General features: G+C 38.9%; 1 protein-coding gene across 6 annotated transcripts in view; it reads right to left on the reverse strand.

Annotated features, from left to right (window-relative positions):
- The window catches only part of jmjd1cb (jumonji domain containing 1Cb), a 143,876-nt gene that overhangs the window by 43,859 nt on the left and 76,560 nt on the right, over nucleotides 1-23,457 (reverse strand). For 5 of the 6 annotated variants that reach the window (XM_065253660.2, XM_065253658.2, XM_065253656.2 and 2 more), the window contains exon 3: nucleotides 6,484-6,597. In XM_065253660.2, coding sequence (XP_065109732.1) covers nucleotides 6,484-6,597 — 114 coding nt within the window. Of the gene's footprint in view, nucleotides 1-6,483; nucleotides 6,598-14,266; nucleotides 14,928-23,457 lie in introns of those variants that run through there. The other variant, XM_065257790.2, reaches the window with a different exon arrangement.

Consider the following 23,457-nt stretch of genomic DNA (forward strand, 5'->3'; position numbering starts at 1 on the left):
TTACATTCGCAAGTCATTAACATACTTCAACAATTTATTATTAACTAAAAATATTAGTCATCTTTATAACGTTAATTGTTAATATTCTGAAATTAGACAGTCTTTATGATGCGCAGTTTAGAAATGCGACCTCCAGAGAGGCTGCAGCCTTCACATTGAGAAACGGCCTCTTTGCGTTCCCCATTAGAAAGGGTTTTTCGCACGAGGGGAACATTGTTACATGTCTGCGTTTCTCTCTGATGCCTCAAAATGTTGATCTTTTAGTCTTTTAAAGGTTTAACGTTAGTGTTTTTAAAGTTTTAAGGTTGGCCAGTTTGATAGTACAAAAAGCACAGGTGCAATTTAACAGCTAACAAATTTTAAATTATTCTAAATTTTAAGGGGTCTAAAATAAGAAAAAGAGACTTTTAAGAAACGTTATTATAACTGAAAGTCCTGTAGCACATTTTTTAGTTAAGTGCATAATAAATGTTTTTGTTAAAATAAAGAGAATCGGGTGAGAGAATCGGGATCTCAATTCCCATGGAAAAAATCGGGATTCACATTTTAGCTTGAATCGTGCAGCCCTATTTCCATGTACAATGGAAAAACATTGTGCTCGATACCTCAGATTAGATCAAGATGCTGAGAGTAGGCGGTCTCTTGTGGCTGTTCGAACACATTCGACCACATGCGTATCAATGTGTATTGGCCTACCTCTGAATGCCCTCAAAATTGGATGAGCTGAAAACGTTTTATACCCCATTTACACCTGTATTAAGCGCCGTTCACTTGTGATCCGATAACACATCTTAAAGCAACACCAAAGAGTTTTTTTTACCTTAAAAAAAAGTTTCCAAAAAAGTCTCAGTGGTTCATCCACTCAAAACAGGGTGAATGGCACTTTCACATTCGCTTTGCAGCCCTCTATCGGCCAAAACCGCACTAAAGAAGTTTACAACCGTCGGGTAGTGGTCCTGTAGTTCGAGTGAAAACTACAAAAACTTGCTTTACGGCAGACCTACAATCCAATCAAAGCCAGCTATGCTGCAGTATTTATGACAGTGCTAATGAACAATTACGCGTCTAACCTGTAGGGGGTAGGGGGAGCAAAGAGCAATAACTCTTTAGTGTTGCTTTAATACCAGGTGTAAACAGCATCTTAGTCACTAGAGATGCACCAATATAATTTTTTTCTATCGATATCGATAGCCGATTATTCAGGCTGATATCTGCCGATGCTGATACAATAATTTGGTGGTTATTTTAACTTGCATTAACTATAATCTGAAGATACAATTTTTCAGAATGTTTTTTCATACATATAATGACCACTAATATTGAACATTAAACTAGTATTTTTTTTACATTATCTATATGCAGAACTCAAATTCATTGCATTTTCCTGTTATATTTTTTGGCCATGACTATCGGCTGTTAAACTATCAGCCAATAGTGTGAAAAATTGCTTTATCTACCGACACAGATTATTGGGCATTATATCAGTACATTTCTACTAGAGACTGTATATAAGCTCTATATACAGAAATGCATGTTAAAAATTAATATGTGCTGTTATATAGAAACTGTCCCTAAAGTGCCAAATTAAAGTCAATATGTCCAGTTGTCATGAAGGTGCCGGCTCAGGCTGTTACTGTACGTCTGTAAAATTAACAATGTGTTCATTAAGAATGAATGGAGTCCCATTATGTTCCCGCTCCACATGACTGAGTGCTCCTATTAGCATTCCTCTGCTTCCTTTACTCGTCTCGCCGCATCGCTCTTTCTCTCTCTCCCTCTCTTTGTGCACACAAAGGGCAGACGTGTTTCTGCTCTGTTCCTCTCTAGCTCCTGCATTAAAGTCGTCTTGTCCTCTGGAGATTCACACAGCACACGTGTCGAGGTCAGACAGACCCCTGACCCAAATTATAACTTGTTTTGCAGTGCCTGTGCTACAGCCATAAATGATACTTATTTATTTCCTTAACAGATGATTTTTTTTCCTAGGCCTGTAAGCATTCATTGAAACCTCCTTGCAGCTGCGCAATATACCACACAGAATCACCCTAACAAACACTCACAACATTCTAGCATCACATCTTTGCATATGCTTTGCATTTTCTTCTCAAAAATATTAAAATCAAACCGTATAACTGACGCTGGTACATTTATAGTTTTATACTTCCTCTTTCTTTAAAATCTGTTCAATGCGGATTCAGAAAAGGAAACACTAAATCCATTTCAATTCCTGTTTCTATCGATGCAGTAAATGCCCTTGGCTGAATATCAACATGCAAGTCAACCTCACCCTTACATCAGTCGACCAAGTCTCAGTCAACCTCACCTTTTTATGCTCAGACTACTATTGGGTAAGGATGTTATTTCAAATGCACACCTCTGCGAGTCCGTTATAAAACCATGTGTTGTTTGGATGAAAAGATGGGCACATGCTTGCAAGTGCTGAGGAGTGTTGCCATGGCAGTGGGCAGCGTGGGGAGCTGACACAATGCTTGCATCAGTCAGAGGTGTAAACAGCAAGAGTACATGGAGACAGGATGTTCTTTCCAGTGCTCTTCGACTACTTTTTACCGAGATGACGCACTCAATGAATGAAATGCCGAAATGACATGTAAAAAGACACTATAATACCCCCATTACAGCATTAATGGCGATGCGTTATAACTGCGCCGTAAATATCAACTCAATTAAGCATCATTTCGGTGGGAGAATGCAGAACGGGATGCAGAAACGTCGTGGGCACTCCTGTTGCTATGGCAATACTACATACGTGACGTGTGTGAAAAAACCTTGTTGCTGGGGTAATAAAACACGCATGTGCGCCGACTGTGTCTTTCACAAAGGAACGTGCCGTGGTACCGATGCCATTGTTATATAAGCAGTACATTTACGGAAGAAATATGTATTCTTGTGTACAAACATGCATATAGACTGTGTGTGTATGAGCGTTAGGGGGAGGGGAAGTGCCACATGTGATGTATGTTTCGTCACTAGTGTAGTAGGGAGATGCAAGTCGGGGCATAATTGGTTCATTGAGGGGTGCACTGTGTTTGTGCCGGAGAGGTGAGGTCATAGAGCAACATGACAAAATAAAATAGAGGGTTACTTTTTATAACAAAAACCTTGATTTTCCCCTTACTATACAACAGATTAGTTTGTGGTTCAATAATGTTTTTATGAAAACCCAACAACAATTTAACAAATACAAAGTCAATTTTATTAAAGGATGAAACAAAACCTTTATTAGCCAGCGATCATTGCTCTTTTGCTTCCTTTATTTTCCTGTCAGGGTTGCCAAATCCGCATAACAAAACCAGCCCAATGGCCATTGAAAATTTGTCCAAAAGCATCCCAATGACTATCACAGCCCAAATAACAACAACAAATTAACCAAATCCTTCCATCTCTAACCTGCAGAAAAACATCAACCTGCAGAAACAGCTTAAAAGTAGTCAAATCCAGAACTCCGCCAAAAGGCAGAGGACCTGGCAACGCTGTTTTTTAAAACAAACTTAATGGTAAATGGTGAGAAGAAGCGCCTGATGAACGTGCAACTCGTGTTGTATGAGGAAACATGCCTGATTTTAATAATAAGTTAGGGCTGTTACGATAAATCGTGCAAATGCGCATTTTCTCAATGAATGAGTTTTAACTATATTACGGTGAAATCCCGGCACATCCCAAAGGTAGGGGGCGCTCTCGTGCATAAACCCCCTTTGTGCCACAGAAGAAGTAGCATTACAAACGCTATTCCAGGAAATGTCTATACGGATATTTATATCGCTGTTCTTCAAATTGTGTCAGGTATTTTCATGATAATAAAGAATATTTTGAATGTTTTTGTTTAGCGAGACTTCGTACCAAAACACCATAGTACACATACAAGCTGTGCATAAAACACAGAATTGATTCAAAATCGATTTCAGACTGGCATTTTTAATGGGAAACGTGATTAATACCTACAGCCCTATTATAAGTGCACAGTTCGCACTATATGTAGTAGGTGCGTGTCCGAGTTGTCTGGCATGGTACGGGAGCATGTGACGTCACAGACCAACCAACTGATAATGAAATTAGTTGACAACAAATTTGATTATCGATCTTTATCCATTAGTTGTTGCATCCATAACCCACAAAGTTTTACAAATCCCACCCCCTCACCATAAAATTTGATTATGCATTATGCTACTAAGAGCGCATTATTACCTCCAATCTCGGTGTGAAGGCACCTTAACTTTTCTGACCATAAACATGAGTATGCTTCATTGTTACACACTGAGGTCAAATTCTTTCTCTTCCATCCCACTCTTAGGGGTAAATAAATGCATATGCATGTCCAGATCCGATCCCCACTCAGCAATGTGGCCATCAAGGCACAGAGAATAATGTCGTAAGTATGTAGATGTCTCCCGCAGTGAAATACATCATAACAGCCCTTTCTTCAGTTTCTCTCACCCGCTGGCCTCCCACACAGAGCCTCAATTGTTAGGATTATGCCAAACAGATTCCTGGCCTCCAGCTCCTCCTCCGCCCATCCCTGGAATCGGACCGCAGTGGAAAAAATCGGTGAACTAGAGTCCAGGACGGGATGTGAGCAAGCACAGGCTGTCTCCTCATCGCACTTTAGTAAGCAAACAACAGAGTTCCCAAACCACTTTGGAGGTCAAACTTTGGACTTTGTAAGGGGGAGGGCACGCTGTCCAATTCCAGAATGAGATGGTGTGTTGGAATGTGTGAGAGTCCTGTGAGAGGCGGTACTGGCATTGAGGAGGTTTCTGTGGCTGTGATTGACAGTTGCCCTGAGGAAGGAGACATGTAAAGATACGTAACGCCTGCCTGTATCCTCAAAACGTGCACTGGCGTGCCGACTGTCGAGTGTGAGAGTTAGTGTTTGTGTTCGTGACTGCAGCACCATAAACTTGCGCAAACACACTGACTCCATTTATTTTATTGAGTATATTTCTGGCCTAACACTTACTGTTCATTCAAACAGAGCCTAGTTAAATTTTGCCAAGCCAAAAACTCAATACTCTAAAAAGCAATAAATATAAATAGCACAAATACCTGTAGTAACTTGCCTAACTCTGACCCATTCACCAGTTTAGATTTACTAATCTTCTCCTCTTAAAAGTTACCTGCAATGCTTGCATTGGTTTACACTCGACTGAAATAAGGCAGCAAAACATTCACAGCAATCTTCTATAAAGCCCACTATAGCAGCAAACACAACTTTATTGCCAGGCAATGTTATCTAATGGTGCTTTTCATATTGCATAGTTCCCCACGGGTCATGTCAGCCCACTTTTGGGGGAACAGTACATAATACCTGATACTTTTTTAGTACCAAGAGAGCTGAGCTGATATTAACGTGATGTGAAAACACTGTAGATCACTGATTGGTCACTACCAGCGTCATCGCTAAATACTTGCGCACACGTCTGCATGTATTAAAATGTATATTTTAATGGCACAGTAATTGTTTCACCTCGATTATCCTGTAATTCTTTGAATCAAAAATTGAAATCAAAAACGATTAATTGAACAGCTCTACTGTAATTTTTTTTTTATAATGGATTATTAAAAAAGCAGTGCTTGCATATGTCTCTCTCTCTCTATTTTGGACACAGTTATTAATTTGCAAATGTAAACAGAGGCATTCTGGCGTAAGATTGCAGTATGTAGAGTACACAGTCAACCACAGCATAGCAGCAGTCCCAAAAACAACCAATCAATTATTTCCTTCAAAAATATCAGAAGTCCCATACACACACTACGGCCAGCTCTGCCTAAGGTTCAGGTTCAGGGAGAGACAGCAAGCAATAATTTGCTGGCAGATGGCTTTTCATTATCCGTCAAGCGTGATGGAGGTGAGCCCGCAACACTGGGGATAATACATGTCATGAATATGAATCCAGCAGTGGAGAGCATCTCTTCCCATCTGTCACATGTGTTTGTGTTCAGAGCCCTGTCTTTCTCTCTGTCGCTGTGTGTTTTATCTAAGCCAGATTAATTAAACTGTTTATGAGACTGGCTTAGCACAGAACAATAGAAGAGGCTGTTTGTTGACATTATTAGCGCTCTGAGCTTCAAGTGCCAAAGAATGCGAACCCTTGCAGCTTACTGGCTAGCATATACAGTACATCCACCCGATGTAAGTGTAAACTAGAAGGAACTCTATTGGCGAGGGGACACCAGCTACGGATGTCCAGGTACGTGGGGAAAGGATGGATAATCCATGAGTTAAATTATGAGTTAATTTAACCTAAATGGACTTGAAGGTCCAGCTTTGAAAACAGAACTGTAAATATATAAGAGGCTATTTCAACACCTTATGATGGGCAGATGAAGGTAGAGGGATTGTGAGAGGGATGGAGTAGCACACAGGGTCACCTTTAAGCTTGAAGTAAACACACTAATGTGTAATGACATGCAGAGAGAAAGATAAAGCAGACAGCCAGAGATGTTTAGATGACACAAGACTTTCACCTGATAGGGCTGATAGGCTCCTTCATCCGTCAGGAAGTCAAGGCGTCTGTCTGAGAAGAACTCGACGGCTGTGATGGAGTCGAGCACAGTCTTTCCCACCAGAGGTTTGAACGTCTGAAAGTAAAGGAAACAATGGATTAGCCAATGACAAAAATGACTAAAATGAAATTAGATCAGAAAGGCCATGCATGACTTTTCTCATTCATCCAACCTACATATGAATTCAACTAAACACTATTTTTCACTGCTTTTTTATTTTTTCATTGCATAAGACCTAGGACACCTAGGACACCTAGTATATTTATATAGCTGGATGTCGCTAGACTATGAGTTACAACAACAGTTTGCATGTTTAAGGTGAGCAAGCAACGTTATCAGCTTAAGGTCTAGTCCACATCTACAATAGTATTTTGTTTATCCAGCTACGTTTAAAAAAAAATCTCATCCAGACAAGCAAAAAAAAGAAAAAATCTAGAACACACAAAAACGCTCTATGATGCGGCATCAACCGCATGCCAAACCAACAGGTGGCGATATAACCCTAACCGCAAAGCCATGTTAGCCAATCAGAAGCCTGAAAAATTTTATTACCATTCCTGTAGGCAAACAACATGGCACATAGAGGAAGGGGAGAGTCATGTTATAAGCCCTGTTAGCACAGTTATTAGCAGCAATATTTTAGCCATTGCACAGACTGGCACATGTAAACAATGGAGATAGCGGCGCACAATGTAACGTCAAACAATGGAGATAACAGTGCATTTTTTCCAGCTATGTTTGAGCTCTGGCAGCACACTCTTACAGGGCAGTAAACATCTACAGCTTCACCTTAGGTCTGAGGGCTTTCCTGAGACTTTAATTGAATCAGACGGCTAAATTGGTACTAGTATGACTAAACAAGAGCTAGACTGAGCGGACGGTAATTGGATTCATTACAGGTTAGACCCCACAGTACAGAAGGAAAGTGCAGTTGAAGATTGGGCGTGTGAAACGGCATGCATCTGCTCGCTGAGGAAAGCACGCTTCATACAGACACGACAGTCATGAGACAGATAGCATATGACCACCGTCAAAATGAATTCCTCATGGAGAAAAACATCTTAATTTTATTCTAAACACTACACGACATAAGCTTATGTAGTTGTCATTTTAGTTTCTTGCCTTCTGAATTTAATTCTTATAATTCTACAAGCAAAATAAGGTAAGTTATGAATTTAAAGAAGTAGAAGTATCCAAAAATACAAATGAAAGTATAGAAGAAGAATGTTCATGTACAATTGGTTTCCTTGTACATTTATGGCATATGCTAAATCTAAGTCTGTAGAGGTCATCCACTGTATTCCAGGTTTTATAATGCGCAAGCCATATGAAGTACATTCATTGCCCTGATTAGTCCATTTACAAGCTATAAAGGCCCAGTCATTTATGTTCATCATATTGTTTTTCAAGTCTGTCATGGCATATTTTATTGTTTTGCATGAGAAAAAATAGGTAATTGAAATTTGGCTTCCCTTGTGATGTCAGAAGGGGATATTATTTTAATAATATTGCCCCTTAATCTGTATTATCCAACCATGGCATTGCCATTTTGGGCAGAGAGAGAAAGAGAGAGAGAGAGCGAGAGAGAGAGAGAGAGAGAGAGAGAGAGAGAGAGAGAGAGAGAGAGAGAGAGAGAGAGAGAGAGAGAGAGAGAGAGAGAGAGAGAGAGAATAATTGACAGCACAATTAAGTTTCAATTTCAACAAACCACCATTATGGAAATTAATGATTAATTTCATCAGCTCATTTGCATTTAAAAGGACACACCCAAAACCGCACATTTTTGCTTACACCTACAAAGTGGCAATTTTAACATGCTATAATAACTTATCTATATGATATTTTGTGCTAAAACTTCACATACGTACTCTGGGGGCACCAAATATTTATTTTACATCTTAAAAAAAGTCTTATGAAATGCCCCCTTTAAAAAAGATGGAGCATTTTTTAAGAAACTGCTCTATAATAGTTAAGACCAGGGGTCTCCAACCTTCGTGATCAAGGGCTACCACAAGAAATAAAATAATCTGGAAGGCTACTTTTTTGATATAGTCTACTCAAAACGTTTTTGTTTTACTTGTTGATTTTATTTTACTTGTTCATATGCTTTATCATTGTTAAAAATGTCAACATGCACCAAAGAAGCCAAGCTAATATAAAAATATGTAATAGATTAGTATTAAAATTGAGGCTATTGATAAGATGTGCTTTGGCAGGCACCTCACAGACTCTGTGTGGCCAACCTTGTTTAAACAAAAACAATTGAGATTTTGTAGTTTTCTTTCAATTGTTTCCTAATTACATCTGGAACAGAAAATTAAGGGGCTAATTCTTCATCATAAATGCTGTGTCTGATTAAGTTTAACCTACTGAAGCAGACACGACACTGTGTCTCATGCCAGCGTGTGCATGTGATCTTTATCCATGCTGAAGTTTTGGCTTCGCAACCTACGATTTCTATTTCTATCAATAGAGGTCAGATAGACATGCCCATGTCTGGCTGCTACTAAAACAAACCTATAACCACAACGACCAGTAGGAAAAGTTTTTATCCCCTTAACACTGTAAACAGCTGGACCCAAATTGCTCTGATAACAAAGAACAATTGAATAGAGGCTTAATGGTTTTGTTTGTTACTGATCTAAGCTCAGATGATCTTCGTTTCCAGTGCCCTTCTCTTCATCTGCCTCTCATTGAACCTAATCCTGCATCACCAGGGGAGAGACTAGCTGTCGATTAACACTACGGAAATAAAGGCAACCTTTACTCGCATATAACAATAAAACAGATTCAGGCTGTTTAGACATCAAACAAAAAATTTAAGTCTATTTATGTGAAAAGTATCTTCTGCAGGCATCTGCAGCCTGTGATTATCAGACGTTCAGCAGAGCTGCGTAGTTGTGGTCTACCTCCCGTTTCAGCGTTTAAAGAGTTGAATCAAGGCAACCGTCATACGAGCTGTTTCTAGGACAGATAAATATAGCAACAGCACATCCTATCCACGTCTCTTAAAGGAAAACCACACTTTGTTGATTTAATAAAAACATAAATGCACACCACGCTCTAAAAAACTCCATGCAGCTGGAGGCAAAAGATATAAAGAGACAGAAGCGAGCTGAAAAGAGTCGACACGTCTGTTGACATTTCTCCTGCATTGAACAGATCTGCAGGTGCGGCCGATGTGATTTTAACACAATGATTCGCTGGTGATTTCTTAATACAAGCATGCGATTAAACATCTGGACGGCCTCTTTGTGACACAGAGAGCGATTAGTCTGTTTAAAAGCTACAACAAGCAATTACATTACCCAGAAACAAGACCTCTACCACCGCCCTACACACACACACACACACACACACACACACACACACACACACACACAGACAAACAAAGACACAGGAAGGAGCATCCTTCAGCAACCGCAAGTGGGTCACATCTGTCACTTGCCATTAGGGAGTTTTCCTCTCATTGCAATCGTGCTGGCAAACAAACAGCGCAATAATTGCAGCACATCACTGGAATACAGACGACACCTGAGCGAATTCACGATAGTACAACACATGCGTGTCACATTTTTTTCATTCCCTTTGAAAGAACAAAAAGAGGCCAAAGTGAGAACCCTTTCAGAGAAAGCACAAGCAGCCCACGGCAGACAAAGAATCACCAAAAATATCGTCCCCGGCTGGGCGCTGCGCGACGGGACATAATTCAGCTATAAATATTTGATAAGGCTGAGTGCACTGGAATGTGCGGAGGGTTCATGCATAGCTAAGTGTGCTGGAGGCTGGGCCGGCTTCATCACTCTCTGAATCTCTCCGGGACGATGCTATCTGATGAAGGTCAGAGAGGAACATCGGCTTCGCTTACACATGCGTGCGGGGTATCCCGCGGTGAAGCAGTCATTAGCGGTGACAGACAGACACTCGGCTTCCATGTGAAATTGCAAATCTATCTGAAAGTTGTGTCTCTTTCACACGGGCAAATGAACTTGAGCTGTCATTTGCAATCTCCTAGGCGGCAGGCTGCACATTTTTCATGATCTGCGACAGACAGCGACTATTACGCTAAGAATCTACACGACTTGACAGGCAGCTTGTATACTGACTGCTTTAATATTTTCACGAAAATCACAGTCCTCTGTATGGCATCAGGGCCTGAAGATCATTTCTGAAAATGGGAGGGGAATCCTGTAAGTCGATTATTTTTAGGCCCTGTGCATGCATAAGCTTAGCACTGACAGGTACAAACAGACATGATGCAGTTTTAATAATAATTTAGTGGTGTCTTGAGTACTTAAAAACCTAATCTAAAAGATGTTTTAAAACAATATTTAAAAAATAATAAAAAAATTCAAAATGTATTGCAGTCTAACCAGTAAGATTATGTACTTTAATCTGCATACTATATACTGCCTACTAATAAAACACTAATAATGCATCTAATAATAGACACTTTACATCGTCACCCATCCTGACTGTGCTATATGCTTAGGTCAGAGAAAAGCGTCTAGTTAAAAACTTGTAAATTAAAATACGCCATATTATTAGAACCAATTTTGACTACTAATGCACCCACTTTTGGCAGCCCAGACAAATAATACCAAACCCACTTGTCTGACAAGTAATGGAAGTGCAGAAAGGACAGCTGCAATGCATTGTGTGCTATGCACATTTTGGCAAATATAGCAGAAAATCCGTGCTTTTATACAGCCTATATAACAAAAAATATTATATATCTACACTATGTCCAATATACATACTGCAAAAACACTATTAGCAGCATATCTTTTATATGAATATGCGTATTGTTGATTCCAAAACTAGGCTGTGAGGGATGGGCATCCAGAGCGTGCACTTTAAACCTATTATTTTGTATCAAGATGTTGGTAATTTAGCCATTAAAAAACAGAAAATACATCATTTGACAAATTTACACAGGACAAAGAACCTCAGAAATCATGGATTGTTCAAATGAGAAGGGACATGAGACCTAATTTTGAGATAGGAGCAGCGCAATGTGTACATAAAATCTGTTTTGTTATTAGCCTGTTGGCTAATCATTAATTTCTGATGTTTTAAGCATGATTACTTTTTTTAAAACACTAATATAGTCCTATAATATCTCCAATTCGTACAGATGAATCAAAAGAAGAAGGATTCATTTCTAACTAAATTACATCTGTACACAACTTTGGGGTTCATATGGGGTTTTACCAAGCAATTTAAGTGATTCGTTATGCAAGTATTGTTAGTTATCAAGTCAATCACACGTTATTAGGTCAATTTTTGAAATAGATAAAAGATAACGGAGAAATACATGTATACTTAGTTGTTGTCATAAAATATTGTATTATTGCACTATATTGGTGTTTTAAATGAAAGTATACGTGCTTACAACATGATAAATAAGCTATTACCCGACAGGCTAATATCAAAACAGATATTATGTACACAATGCTATTCTCATTTCAAATGAGGTCATATGTCTCTTCTCATTTTAACAACCCATGAATTCTGAGGTTCTTTGTCCTCTGGAAATTTGTAAAATGATGTGTTTTGATGGCTAAAAAATAAGGCGTATAGCCAGAGAGAAAGCAAGCAGAAGTCCAAGTAATACTGTAATGCAATAAGCCATGCTGCAAAACTTTATCCCTATAAAAACCTGAGACAGAGCATAAGCTTGGGACACCTGGTCGAAACAACTCTAACAAGCAGTTTTAGTTTAATGTATACGTCCGGTTCACTGTGTTTTAAGTAAGGGCTCAAAGTTAACTCTGTGTGTGTGTCCTGTAAAGCTTCACATTCCTTAAACCAGTCTGAGAAAAACCAGATCTCACCACACACTGCAGACAGAAGCACATCTCTGGACAGGAGAAACGGTACTTTCCCACATTTCCCCTCTCACACACATTCACAATGTGAAACCCTACCCAACACTATCAGATCCCCATCACACTCAATAAGAGCACTAACACACTTTACCCTTAAAGACAGTACTAGTTACACAAAGTCACACAGAAATTTAAACACAAAGTGAAAAATTACAAAAGCATTACATGAAAATTATGATTCTTTTTTTCACGTTCCAAACCCACATAACTAACGTTTTTGTGTCAGAGCGGCTTAAACACAGCACACGAAGATGGAGGATTTTGAGTTTTATAAAGCAATAAAAAATCATCTCGTGCCCTATTATACAAATCCTTATATAAGACACAGACCAAAACTTATGTCACATCTTTCCCTTAACTTTCATGTGCATTTACATTCAAACACTGTCGATGTCGAGAACAAAATATTGTTTGATGTCACGCATGACACAACTTAATAGCAAACAATTTTTTCTATTTCAGCCTGATGCTTAAAGGTGTAATTTTTTGCGATATCTAGCGGTAAGGTTTGCATATTGCAATCAACTTCAATTTCGAAACGCAATGAGAAGCTATGGTAGCCAACACAGGACAAACATGTTGTCATCTGACACAATGTAGGGATGAAACGTGCTTTCCATGTAAGGCGACCCAAAGTGTATGTAGATAAAAACTGCTCATTCTAAGGTAATAAAAACAATAAAGATCAAAATGTAAGGTCTTTATACACCACTGATAATATAGTTACGTAGATTATATTGCATTTTTGTCAAAAATGACACAATGCACATTTAAAGCTACCGTTTATGGTAAAGAATACAGTGCAAAGGTGTGGATTATGCTTTAAATACCTTATATGGCACTGACAACTTGACATGCCCCTTCGCCCATTTACATTACGGGAAACAAGAGTTTCAACACTTTTGAAATTTTTGATTATTTTCCAAAGATATATAAGCAAAAAGCAAACGATGATAGAAATTTCATTTTCTTTAAGAGGGTTTACTCTATTATAACTGATTTTATAGAGCACTCTCAAATTCTCTCTCTCTCTCTCTCTCTCTCTCTCTCTCTCTCTCTCTCTCTCTCTCTCTCTCTCTCTCTCTCCTGGACAAGAGAGGCATAATTAGAAACAGTCGCACTATGCACACTGCAGCATTAAAGGAGCCGTTTGCTAAATGGGTCATAGTGCAACCCTGCCCTTCTTCCTCTCAAACACACACAGGCAGTACATTTCTCAGTGGATCAAACGAATTAAATGCCCCTATAGACTTTGCCTCAGTGAGAGAGAGAAGGCGAAACTGCACAACATAATCAGCTTACTTTCCTTTACTTGGTCAAAACACAAGACGGCTCCTCCCACCACAACAGTCTCTAGACGACCCCTGATCCAACATCCACCCCAGAAACAGCCACCTCATCCATCCCAGTATCTAAAAAGCGGGGGCTTTCCGCACAGCTGCAGTTATGTCTGACACCCAGAGCCTCTCTGGCCCGTTCACATGTCATTAACGCCACTGATTTATTAAGCGCACACCAGAAAAAATCCAACTCGCAGTTCTGCTGGTCAGCTTTCATACGTTTAGATATGTCTGCGGCAGTTACACCCCGAAAGAAGTGGATAATGCCCAAGGCTTTTATGGCACTTTCAACCAGTTAAGTTAGCGTCCTGTAGGCAAAGCAGCTGTAGCTGTAGACACAATAACACGACTGACTGCACCGCACAAGCAGATGGTTGATAAACATCCTGTTAAGACGACGACCGCTTTGAAAACAACCCGATTTATCCAGCTCAACTCGATCTCTACGTCTGCCCGTACTGTCTCAAAGTCAGAACAAATAGGCATTTTTATGAAAATCAGAAGATGGTTTACCTTTTTGGTGGCCTTGAGAAGAAGCCAAACCAACCGATGCACACCCGATGCACACACCACTCAAGTCAAAAAAACTGGAGTACGCAAATAAGAAATCAAAACAAACAAGCACGAGTTTTTCCTCAAAAAGATCTTCTAGTCTTTTTAAAGAGGAGGCGCACTTTAAAAAAGAGACCTTCTTCGTTCAGGCGCTGGCCACATGTCAGACAGTTTAAGTGGCTGACAGGAAGAGAGCGAGAGAAGGCTTCCACTGCCGCAGAGCTTAAAGAAACAGGGCGAGGAGGACGACAAAGTGAGGCAGCTCCCTCCCTCTTTTGCTTGACTCTCTTGACTCTCTCTCTTTCTCTCGGTTTCTCCGTATCTGAGCGTCAAGTGTAAGTCTGTCATCGGTAATGTAAGTCCGATTCGTCCGACGAGTGAAGTCTCTCGGCCCGCGTGAATCTGGGTCAGGCTGCCTGCTTCCTTCAGAGCCCGGTTAAACAAGCGCTTTACAGACACTGCAGCGACCAGGAAGCCCTTCAGACCTCTGCGCCGAAACAACTACCACAGACAAGCTGCTCTTGTATTTTCCTTCCTGTTTTGCTTTTATTGTGTTTCCACTGCGCAGACCAGTTTTTCGATGCCTTTGTGTGCGGCGAACAAATCACTGTGGCACTGAGAGTGAAATGAAAAGAATCTGAGTAAGAGAAAAGGAAAGGAGGGGGTGCCACAGAGGCGAGTGTAAACCATGAAAAGGGCGTTGCTATGTACAGTGTAACTAATCTCCCACCATCACAGGTGGCAAAGCTGACTCACCCGGATGAGCAGACCGCTGACACACACACACTCAAAAACCAAAGAAATTAAAGAGACAGTTCCCCCAAATTCAAATGATGTCATCTTTTAGACACTTTCATGTTGTGCGTAAGCCATTTTATTACTTTTGGTGTAAAACATTACATTTATGCATTGGTCCAAAGAAACTTTGCATATTCCCTGGAGATTGAACCCATGAGCCTGTTGCTAACGTCACGCTCTGCCAAATATGAATTTTTGCACAATGTGCCAAATGCCGTTTTTTTTCATACGATAAAAACAAGGTTTGCTCCAAACAATCCATCACTATAAAAGCGGTCCATACCACTATTGTGATTTGAAGCTGTACAATGACATATGAAAAACCAAAATTCATGTTTTACTCACTTAAAACCTTCCCCTCACTACATCTCTCAAATCATATTTGTTCTTCACATTTGAAACTTGATATTTCTGTGATCAGTCACAAGGTATATCATCTCTAATGGCCCTATTGACATCAAACAGCATTTCATTGCTATGTTATTTTGTGTATTTGGTATAATACAATGTGTTTGCGTGGTTTATGGTTAAAAAAACACATTATTTTCCACATACCGTACATTTTTGTAGCTCTAGATTTCACACTCTTCCTGAAACGCACAGATTTGAAAAGCTCTGTGTCCCTGATTGGCCAGCTAATCTGTATGTTGTGACTGGTCTGAATACCTCTGACGTCAGCCGGAAATGTGACGCTCTTTACCATGTTTGAAAGATTTGCCTCCAATAGAATGCTAACAGGAGTTAATTTACAGGCTGTGAGTCCAAGCGGGAGGAATTATGATAATGTCTGTCTTGTCTACATGACCAATCTCAGGAAGTAAACTGTTGGGAGATTTGGGAGACAGGTGGTGAGTAATGCCGACTTCAGACTGCACGATTTTAGCCCTGATGTTGACTCGTTGACAGGTTTTGAGAAATCGCAGACAAATGCCAGAAATCACAGGCAAATTGGTGCTTGTTTACATGAGTGACAATCAAACTGTGAACTATTAAAGATGCGATCCGAAAGAACCTGGACCTGTCGGCGATCCAAAATCATGCCATGTGAAATGTGTTCTGACAGAAAAATGAGAGAGAAACATACAGGGCAGCTGGAAGTTCGGGGAGGACTCTCCCCAACCATTTCCTCCTTCATAATCTTCTTTTCTTTAGCTTCTTTTAGCTGCAAATGAGCACACATGCGATTTGTATAGCAAGCTTTTTGTGGGCTATCATTTTTGATAATAATCCCAGTCTCACGTGAGAACTCCGGTTTTGCACGCAAGACCTCGCATTGTTTCCTCGCATTACTTCTCGTGTGCGTTTGGTTGTGACAAAGTTGTCGGCGATTATTCCTATGTTAAAGTCATGTCGTGTGAAACCCACTGTCGCCGATCCATCGTGCAGTGTCAACACAGCAGCAACTGAACACTACCCCAGATAGTCATGCAGTGTAAAAAGATCTGTGACCCGACTACTTTAAAAATCATCAGTTTGAACTCTGCATAAGTGGATCAAATACAAATGAGTAACACCTGTGTCTGTTTTAGTAATTGGCGTGGAAAGACGGGAGAGACCGACTGCGAGCTGCTTGTGTACTTATGCCAACTGAGTTACATTGTGTTTATGAGACTGTCTGTGGCGCTTGTAGCACAACCGTGTATTTTCTGTTTATTTGAAGAACTGAATAAGAAGCAGCCGCAGTAAAGCCGGACCCTGTCCTCTTTCTTTGTTCCTCAGACTATTTGGACTTTGTTACAGATACCATATGAAAGTTGGGTTCAAGCCCTTTCCAAATCTGTTTTTGTTTTTTTCACAGCTTGTCTAAAACAAGCTATAGCTATCTTGAAGGCCGCTTTTCATTGGGATTTTCAACGGAATTTTGAGAAAATGGGTTTAAAGAGAGGCAATGAAAATAAAAGCACAACAATCCAGTAAAAAACACTTTACTGTAGTTAACAACATATTTTAACAACATATCTCTGTCTTTAAATGCCTATGCTGGGCTAAAATACAAGACCAATGAAACCCATTAGTCACAGGACGCACATGAGGAGAGGACACAATAATCAGAGAGGACACAATAATCCACATTAATTAAAATAAAGGGACTTGTTTTTGGCTTGCAGGTAGGAAATCCTTGGCTCAGAAATGGTGTTTACTCCATTGAAGGATTAAAGGGTAGTGGGTGTGTGCGCGTGTGTCTGTGTGTGTGTGTGGCAGGACATTATGTTTAATCTTGTGATGCCTAATTATCACAGTTCTGTTTTTCCAGTGGATTCAGCCACAAACACAAGGATTAGGACAAAAACAGCTATTGATATTTACAATTATTGATCCCAACTAACTAAACCAAAATGAAAGAAGTGTTCCTTGGTATAATGTTAAGGCATTGCAAGGGCATTACAAGGGCTTTGCTAAAGCGTTTTGATGGGTTTTAGCAGATTACTAGGTTGTTGCTTATTGTTCCAGGTAAAAAAAAACTTCACTATAAGCCTTTAACATAACATAAAATAACTATAACTATGATAATTTGCTCAACAAGCAACAAAATTTGAGGTGGTATTTAGGTTCAGGTTGGGTTACCTGGCATAGTTTAACATCTTACAAGAAGCCACTAATAGTATCAGACCTCCATTCGTAATGTGAATAAATTAAGGCCTGCCCTAAATGATTTCCCAATGAATATTGTGTTTCACTCATACATCTTCTGTATTATAAAAGCTACATTACTGCAAATGCCAAGTCGTCACTAATGGCTTCATAAAACCCACAAGCACAAACACGTGGCACTTATACAGAACATATAAACATAATGCAACCCCGATGGCCTGCGTGCACACAAACACAGATCATCAATGAAGAGCCAGTGAAGATAACAGAATGACATTTAAAGCAATTTGTAAAAAGCAGGAAGTGGTAGGAAATGAGAATGGATGAGTTTCTGTCTCTGTCTCTCTCTCTCTCTCTCTCTCTCTCTCTCTCAGACAAAGTGATAAAAGCCTGCTGGAGTCCAGAGCGTCTATACCGCATTACCGCGTTCCTGGCACCCGAACTGTTATGCTCGAAAGACCCAAAGCTTTCTCCCGTGATCAAAGACTATTTTCATGAGCAGAAACCCAATACCACATCTCACACTCATTCCATCGCTCGGGTAGACTGCCAGCATGCAGCCAAACACACCATTGCTTTCAAAAAATTACAGACATGCAGCTGTGATTCACAGAAGTCTTTTATTAGCAAATGCATTCAATTTCCTGTGATTGTTCCAGATCAAATCCACAGCCTTTTTCAGATTTTCTTTTTTGTTTGTTTGTTTGTTTGTTTATACTTTTATTTTTCCCCCTTTAGTGGAAACTAGGTTCGTAATAACAATACTGATTAGACAAAACTCACATTTCATAAATCCCACCTTTTTTTCAGTTTTATGACATTTTATAAAATACATTCATTTATTATAAATTCTGTGTAATTAAACTTCAGAAAAATAAGGCTACTAACCAAAAGCAATACATTGCATCATTTAATATGTTTTGTCTGACATTGATTTTGACACTTTTTAATGTGATGAATTTTTCTTGGGGGGGTGTGCAAGGATGCCCCCTACAAATGGGGGGGAGGTCGCATGCCAAAAAGTTTGAGAACAACTGCCATTATCAGTTAATCTAACCATGAAAAAATTATGCAGAAATTTTGCAGAATTTATTTAAATGTTCTATTATCGCAAATAAAATAATTTGTGAGTGCAGATTGTGGGTCAAGAAAATTGAAAATCCCTGCAAATGAGAAGTTTTTACGGCAATCCAAATATCCTCTATTATCCACTAGGTGGCGCTCTTACCCAACAAACACTGAAGCAACACCTGATCCAAAAACAGTAAAAGCTCTTTATGTATGTTTAGACCATCTTCTGAATCTGAACCAAAATTTTATTATCTCAGCTTTTTGCTCAAAATTTGCACTGTAAAACCTAAAAGTTAACTCAACTCAAACCATTTAAGTAAACCGGTTGCATTGGTTTTAAAACACATACATTTGAGTGCTGTGAACTTAAACAAATTAAGTCATATGCAGTTATGCAGATATATTTAACAGGGCTCGCAAAATCGCTAGCCCGACGTCTCGGGGCTATTGTGAATTTCTGTCGGGCTACCAAAATGTATCTTTGCCCTGCCCGTCGGGCTATCTTGGGTAGGATATTGGATAGGATATAATATTTTAATGTTTTTGCTTTGTCTCAGATTTAGTTAGGTAATTATATTGTATGTATTTCGGCGTCCTTTTGTCAGTCATTATCTTCACGTAACAAGTGAAACTGTCAGGAAATGAATTGAAAGCATAAATAAACCCATCCTTTAATGTGCACGTCTGAAATGCGCGCGACCCTCTGCACGCGACCCTCTGCACGCGCTTCTCCAGGCTTCGCTCTTCACAAGCACCTGCCTGCTCTTGTGCTCAGCGCGAACTCAAGTCATTTAAAAAAAAAAATTACCTCATAGACTAACATTGTTTTAGCGTTTCTTTTTTCTTTCTTCAGGTAGTAACTTAAATATATGAGAAGGAAAATATATTTGAGTGATTTCCGATCGATTTGACACGTCTACGCTATTAAGAGAATATGATGTTATAAGCTTTTGATAGGTGAATAAACAGCAGTGGTAAGATATTACGTTTACCTAAAGCGAATAGAATGTGTATTTGTCATTTCGTTTTACCTCAGAGTCTAACATTATTCTAGCGAAAATAAACGGCTATGGTAAGATCTGTTAACCTAAAGGGAATTAAATGTTTATTTCTTTTTAATAAATATCGGTTTTAAGTCTTCTATATTGTGTTAAAGTCACTGGTTGTTTATATATTTGATAAAATACCATGTTATCTAAATATTTGTTGAGGTATTTTATTATATTAAATAAAAAATAACCTGTGTTATAATACATTCATATAATATTTCAGTAATATAACATTCAATTATTCTAATGTTAGGGGAACGTTAAAATAACCTAAAAATAACATTAGGGGAATGTTTATTTTCTTTAAGAAAACATTCCTTGCTATTAAACAAAAACCTTGGAAAATAACATTCTAGAAACCAAAAACTAATGTTAGGGAAAAGTTTTGGGTACCAAATTGTTAGCTGGGGATGGGCAGAAATAGTTGGCTTACATGGAAATCCAGGATTTATCAATATTCTACATTAAACAGTGTATTTTTTATTCGGGCTACTTGTATTCATTTCGGGCTACCAAAAATGAAAGAGTGCCTGCCCGAAGGGCTATCAGGGATTAAAAAATTTTGCGAGCCCTGTTTAAGTTCACACTACATAAATATAAGTGCATAATTGCACATGACTCAAGTTCACAGTACTTAAATGTATGTGTTTTAAAACTTAAATGGTCTAATGCAACCAGTTTACTTAAATGGTTTGAGTTAAGTTAACTGTTAGGTTTTACAGTGTGGTATTTTTGAAGAAACCTACCCATATTTGAGAGGTTATAAAAAGAGAACAAATGAGGATAAGAGGGTCTGATCTTTCATTTGCTATATTGCATGTTTATATATTTAAAGAAGAGATTTTTCTGGAAGGCATTTAACTTTTGTGAAAATCATAAAAAATGCAGGCTCTGCTTGGCAACTTTTTTAAACCGCTGGTGGGGAAAGAGTTAATAGTCTGCATTGCTGTTACAAAGGTTACTCTTAACAGAGAAAAGTGTCCTGAAAAGTAGGTGTTAGTCTACATAAAAGAAATGGCACAGGTTTAGCAAGTTTAAAGCATATCCAGCTTTACCAGTAAAATGAATTTCCCATTATTATCTTGCCTGCAGAACAAGGTTAATTGGAAATAATGCCTAATCCAACATAACAGAATTCACTAAACAGGTTACTCGATGAAACTTAATATTCGAGGTCACACACTTGAAAAATCAGATTTCTAAAAGATGATGACTCACATCAAAACCTCAAAACAGGCCTCATCAGATGCCAAAGTTAATCACATGTTTGCTTTCATTATATACCTCACATGAGCTTTCTTAAATCCTGTGTATTTATTTGACTATTCATCACCAATGCACATGCACAAAAACAATGTGCAAAACAAAACTTCAGTCCAGACTGTAAAGGTTTGCCGACGATTTTTCCTATTTTCTCAAATGTGAAACGGAAGCTTTAGACACTGTGACATTTCGTTTAATCGAGCTTTCACCTTCTGTTCCGCCTGTTTTGCATAATAACTTTAACCATTCAAATTGTGGCACTCTGATAGGGTCAGGTAACAGCTCGGCAGCTGCGACCGTATTCATGCAATTAACGTTCCGGCAAATGCGCCGACACAAACCTCAGAGAGAGCTGCCTTATCTCCTGCTTTAAGGTCATGAAGATGAAATATGATGGCAATTATCAGTGCAGAAAAAGCACCCAGTGCCTGGAAGAAAGCATTTCTGCGATGAAGATTTTTAATCAGTGAGCTTGTATGATTTCCAATCAATAAGAGGTTGTAAGTTGAGTGCAGTGAGAGCAGCTTGTGTGGATTAGGGTTGGAGTGAGACGGGATAAATGCTCCAGGAATATCCCTTTTACTGCAGGAGTCTGTTAATCTGACAGTGCCTGTAGCAGACAATGCCGCAAAACCAGGGCTCAACACTAAAGAATTTTTCAGATTTTTCAGATTTTACTGGCCCTGCCAAAGTATCAGTGGCCTCAATAAAAAGCACAAACAGTCAGTAATAATATAAGAAGAACAAAAAAATACAGAATAAAAACGGAACATACAAATGAAATCATTTTCAGATTAATCTAGCAGTACTGTACTTTTCAGGGACAGAAATTGAATAGAAAGCAAATTAAATGTAAACTAATACTGCATATTAGCTTTTACTGTATATATTAAAAAAGATTAATCCTTAACAAAGAAGTCAAAAAGAACAGTAAGTAATTTTTTTTCTTTCTGTTATTAATTAATCTACACTAACACTAGTGCAAGTTTTTTTTTTTTTTGAGATGCTTCCTCTTTAAGACCTACATTATGCACACGGATCCAATATACTGTACACATATACAAGTAATTTCTAAACTTTTAGCCTTTACTTAGACATAACTGACTTTTTTATAAGGATAATCCTGTCCGCTCAAGTACTCAGTTTTTTGCGCACAATCTAGACTTTTTGCGTATATATGCGTTAAGTCCTGACATGCATCTTTCCGGGTATGCGTGTCGGGTGTGCGTATACGCAAATATTCATCTGTTTCGCATCTTCTTTGATTAAATATTTAAAATGCGACTGCCTCAAAACATATGCAAATGATGAATTTTCGTGACGGTGCAGCACTGGCCCTATCGGGACTGTGACAGTTCTGTCAACTGGCCAGAGGATTATTCATGCTGGCTCCGGCCCAACGGGCTGTCCTTATTGTCGAGCCCTGAAACTGTCTGACGCTTCTCTCCTAACTTCTCAAATTGCTCATGATTTTTCACATTTAAAAGTAAATAGCAATGTCGCGTATCTTCTCTCAGACAGAGAAACAAAGACATTTTATAAAAAAACAGGGACCTACAAATAACAGACTTACTTATATAGTAATCCTCTAAATAAAATAAAATAAAATATAAAAAACATGATTTCAGAGAGACCTTTGAAAGTAAGTAGTGTAAATTTTACTTTATTTGTGATATGTGATATCCTTGTTTGACCCAGGAATCCCCCATCACTGTAATAATAGCACAGGTCGCACCTGCCACTGCTGAAGATTATGATACATGATCCCAAGAACCTAAGCCAGTGTCAATAATTAGTTAAAGACTTGAGTACTCTTTGCCATTAAAGTTTTATAGTTGTATAAAGGGCTCGAAATTGCGACTGTTTTGGTCGCATATGCAACCGAAATGTAATCTGTGCGACCTTAAAATGTATTTGGGAGCATTTTTGCGACTACCTATTTTGTTGTGGTGTGACTTGATTTAGATTGTGTATGCTGTGTGCTGTTCCAGGTTCAGTGTTCTCTCCAACATTACATAATCAATCAAATTTCAACATTAAGTTCTTGCGTTTAATAAAGAGCGCAGATTGGCTAATATGAATGTCAATCATTTCTTGTTGCCGTGCTACGTAGGTAAAGCGCGAAAATGTGAAAAAACGAGCCGCGAGCATGAAGAGAACGAGCCGACTACAGCCAATGTTACTACTGTATTAATTCATAACGCCGGTCCGGATTTAAATGCAACATCACAACCGGAAAATAAGGCTTAGCGTTAAACATTTCGGAGAGAGTGGCTTAAAGATTACAAGTGGCTCCGCTATGAAAATGACTCGATGTTACTGTGTTTACTGTAAATCATGTGAAACGGAGGTTGCAGGTAAAACAGCGTTGGTGGGGGA

This window comes from Paramisgurnus dabryanus, chromosome 1 (genome assembly GCF_030506205.2).
Source record: "Paramisgurnus dabryanus chromosome 1, PD_genome_1.1, whole genome shotgun sequence".
Classification (NCBI taxonomy): domain Eukaryota; kingdom Metazoa; phylum Chordata; class Actinopteri; order Cypriniformes; family Cobitidae; genus Paramisgurnus; species Paramisgurnus dabryanus.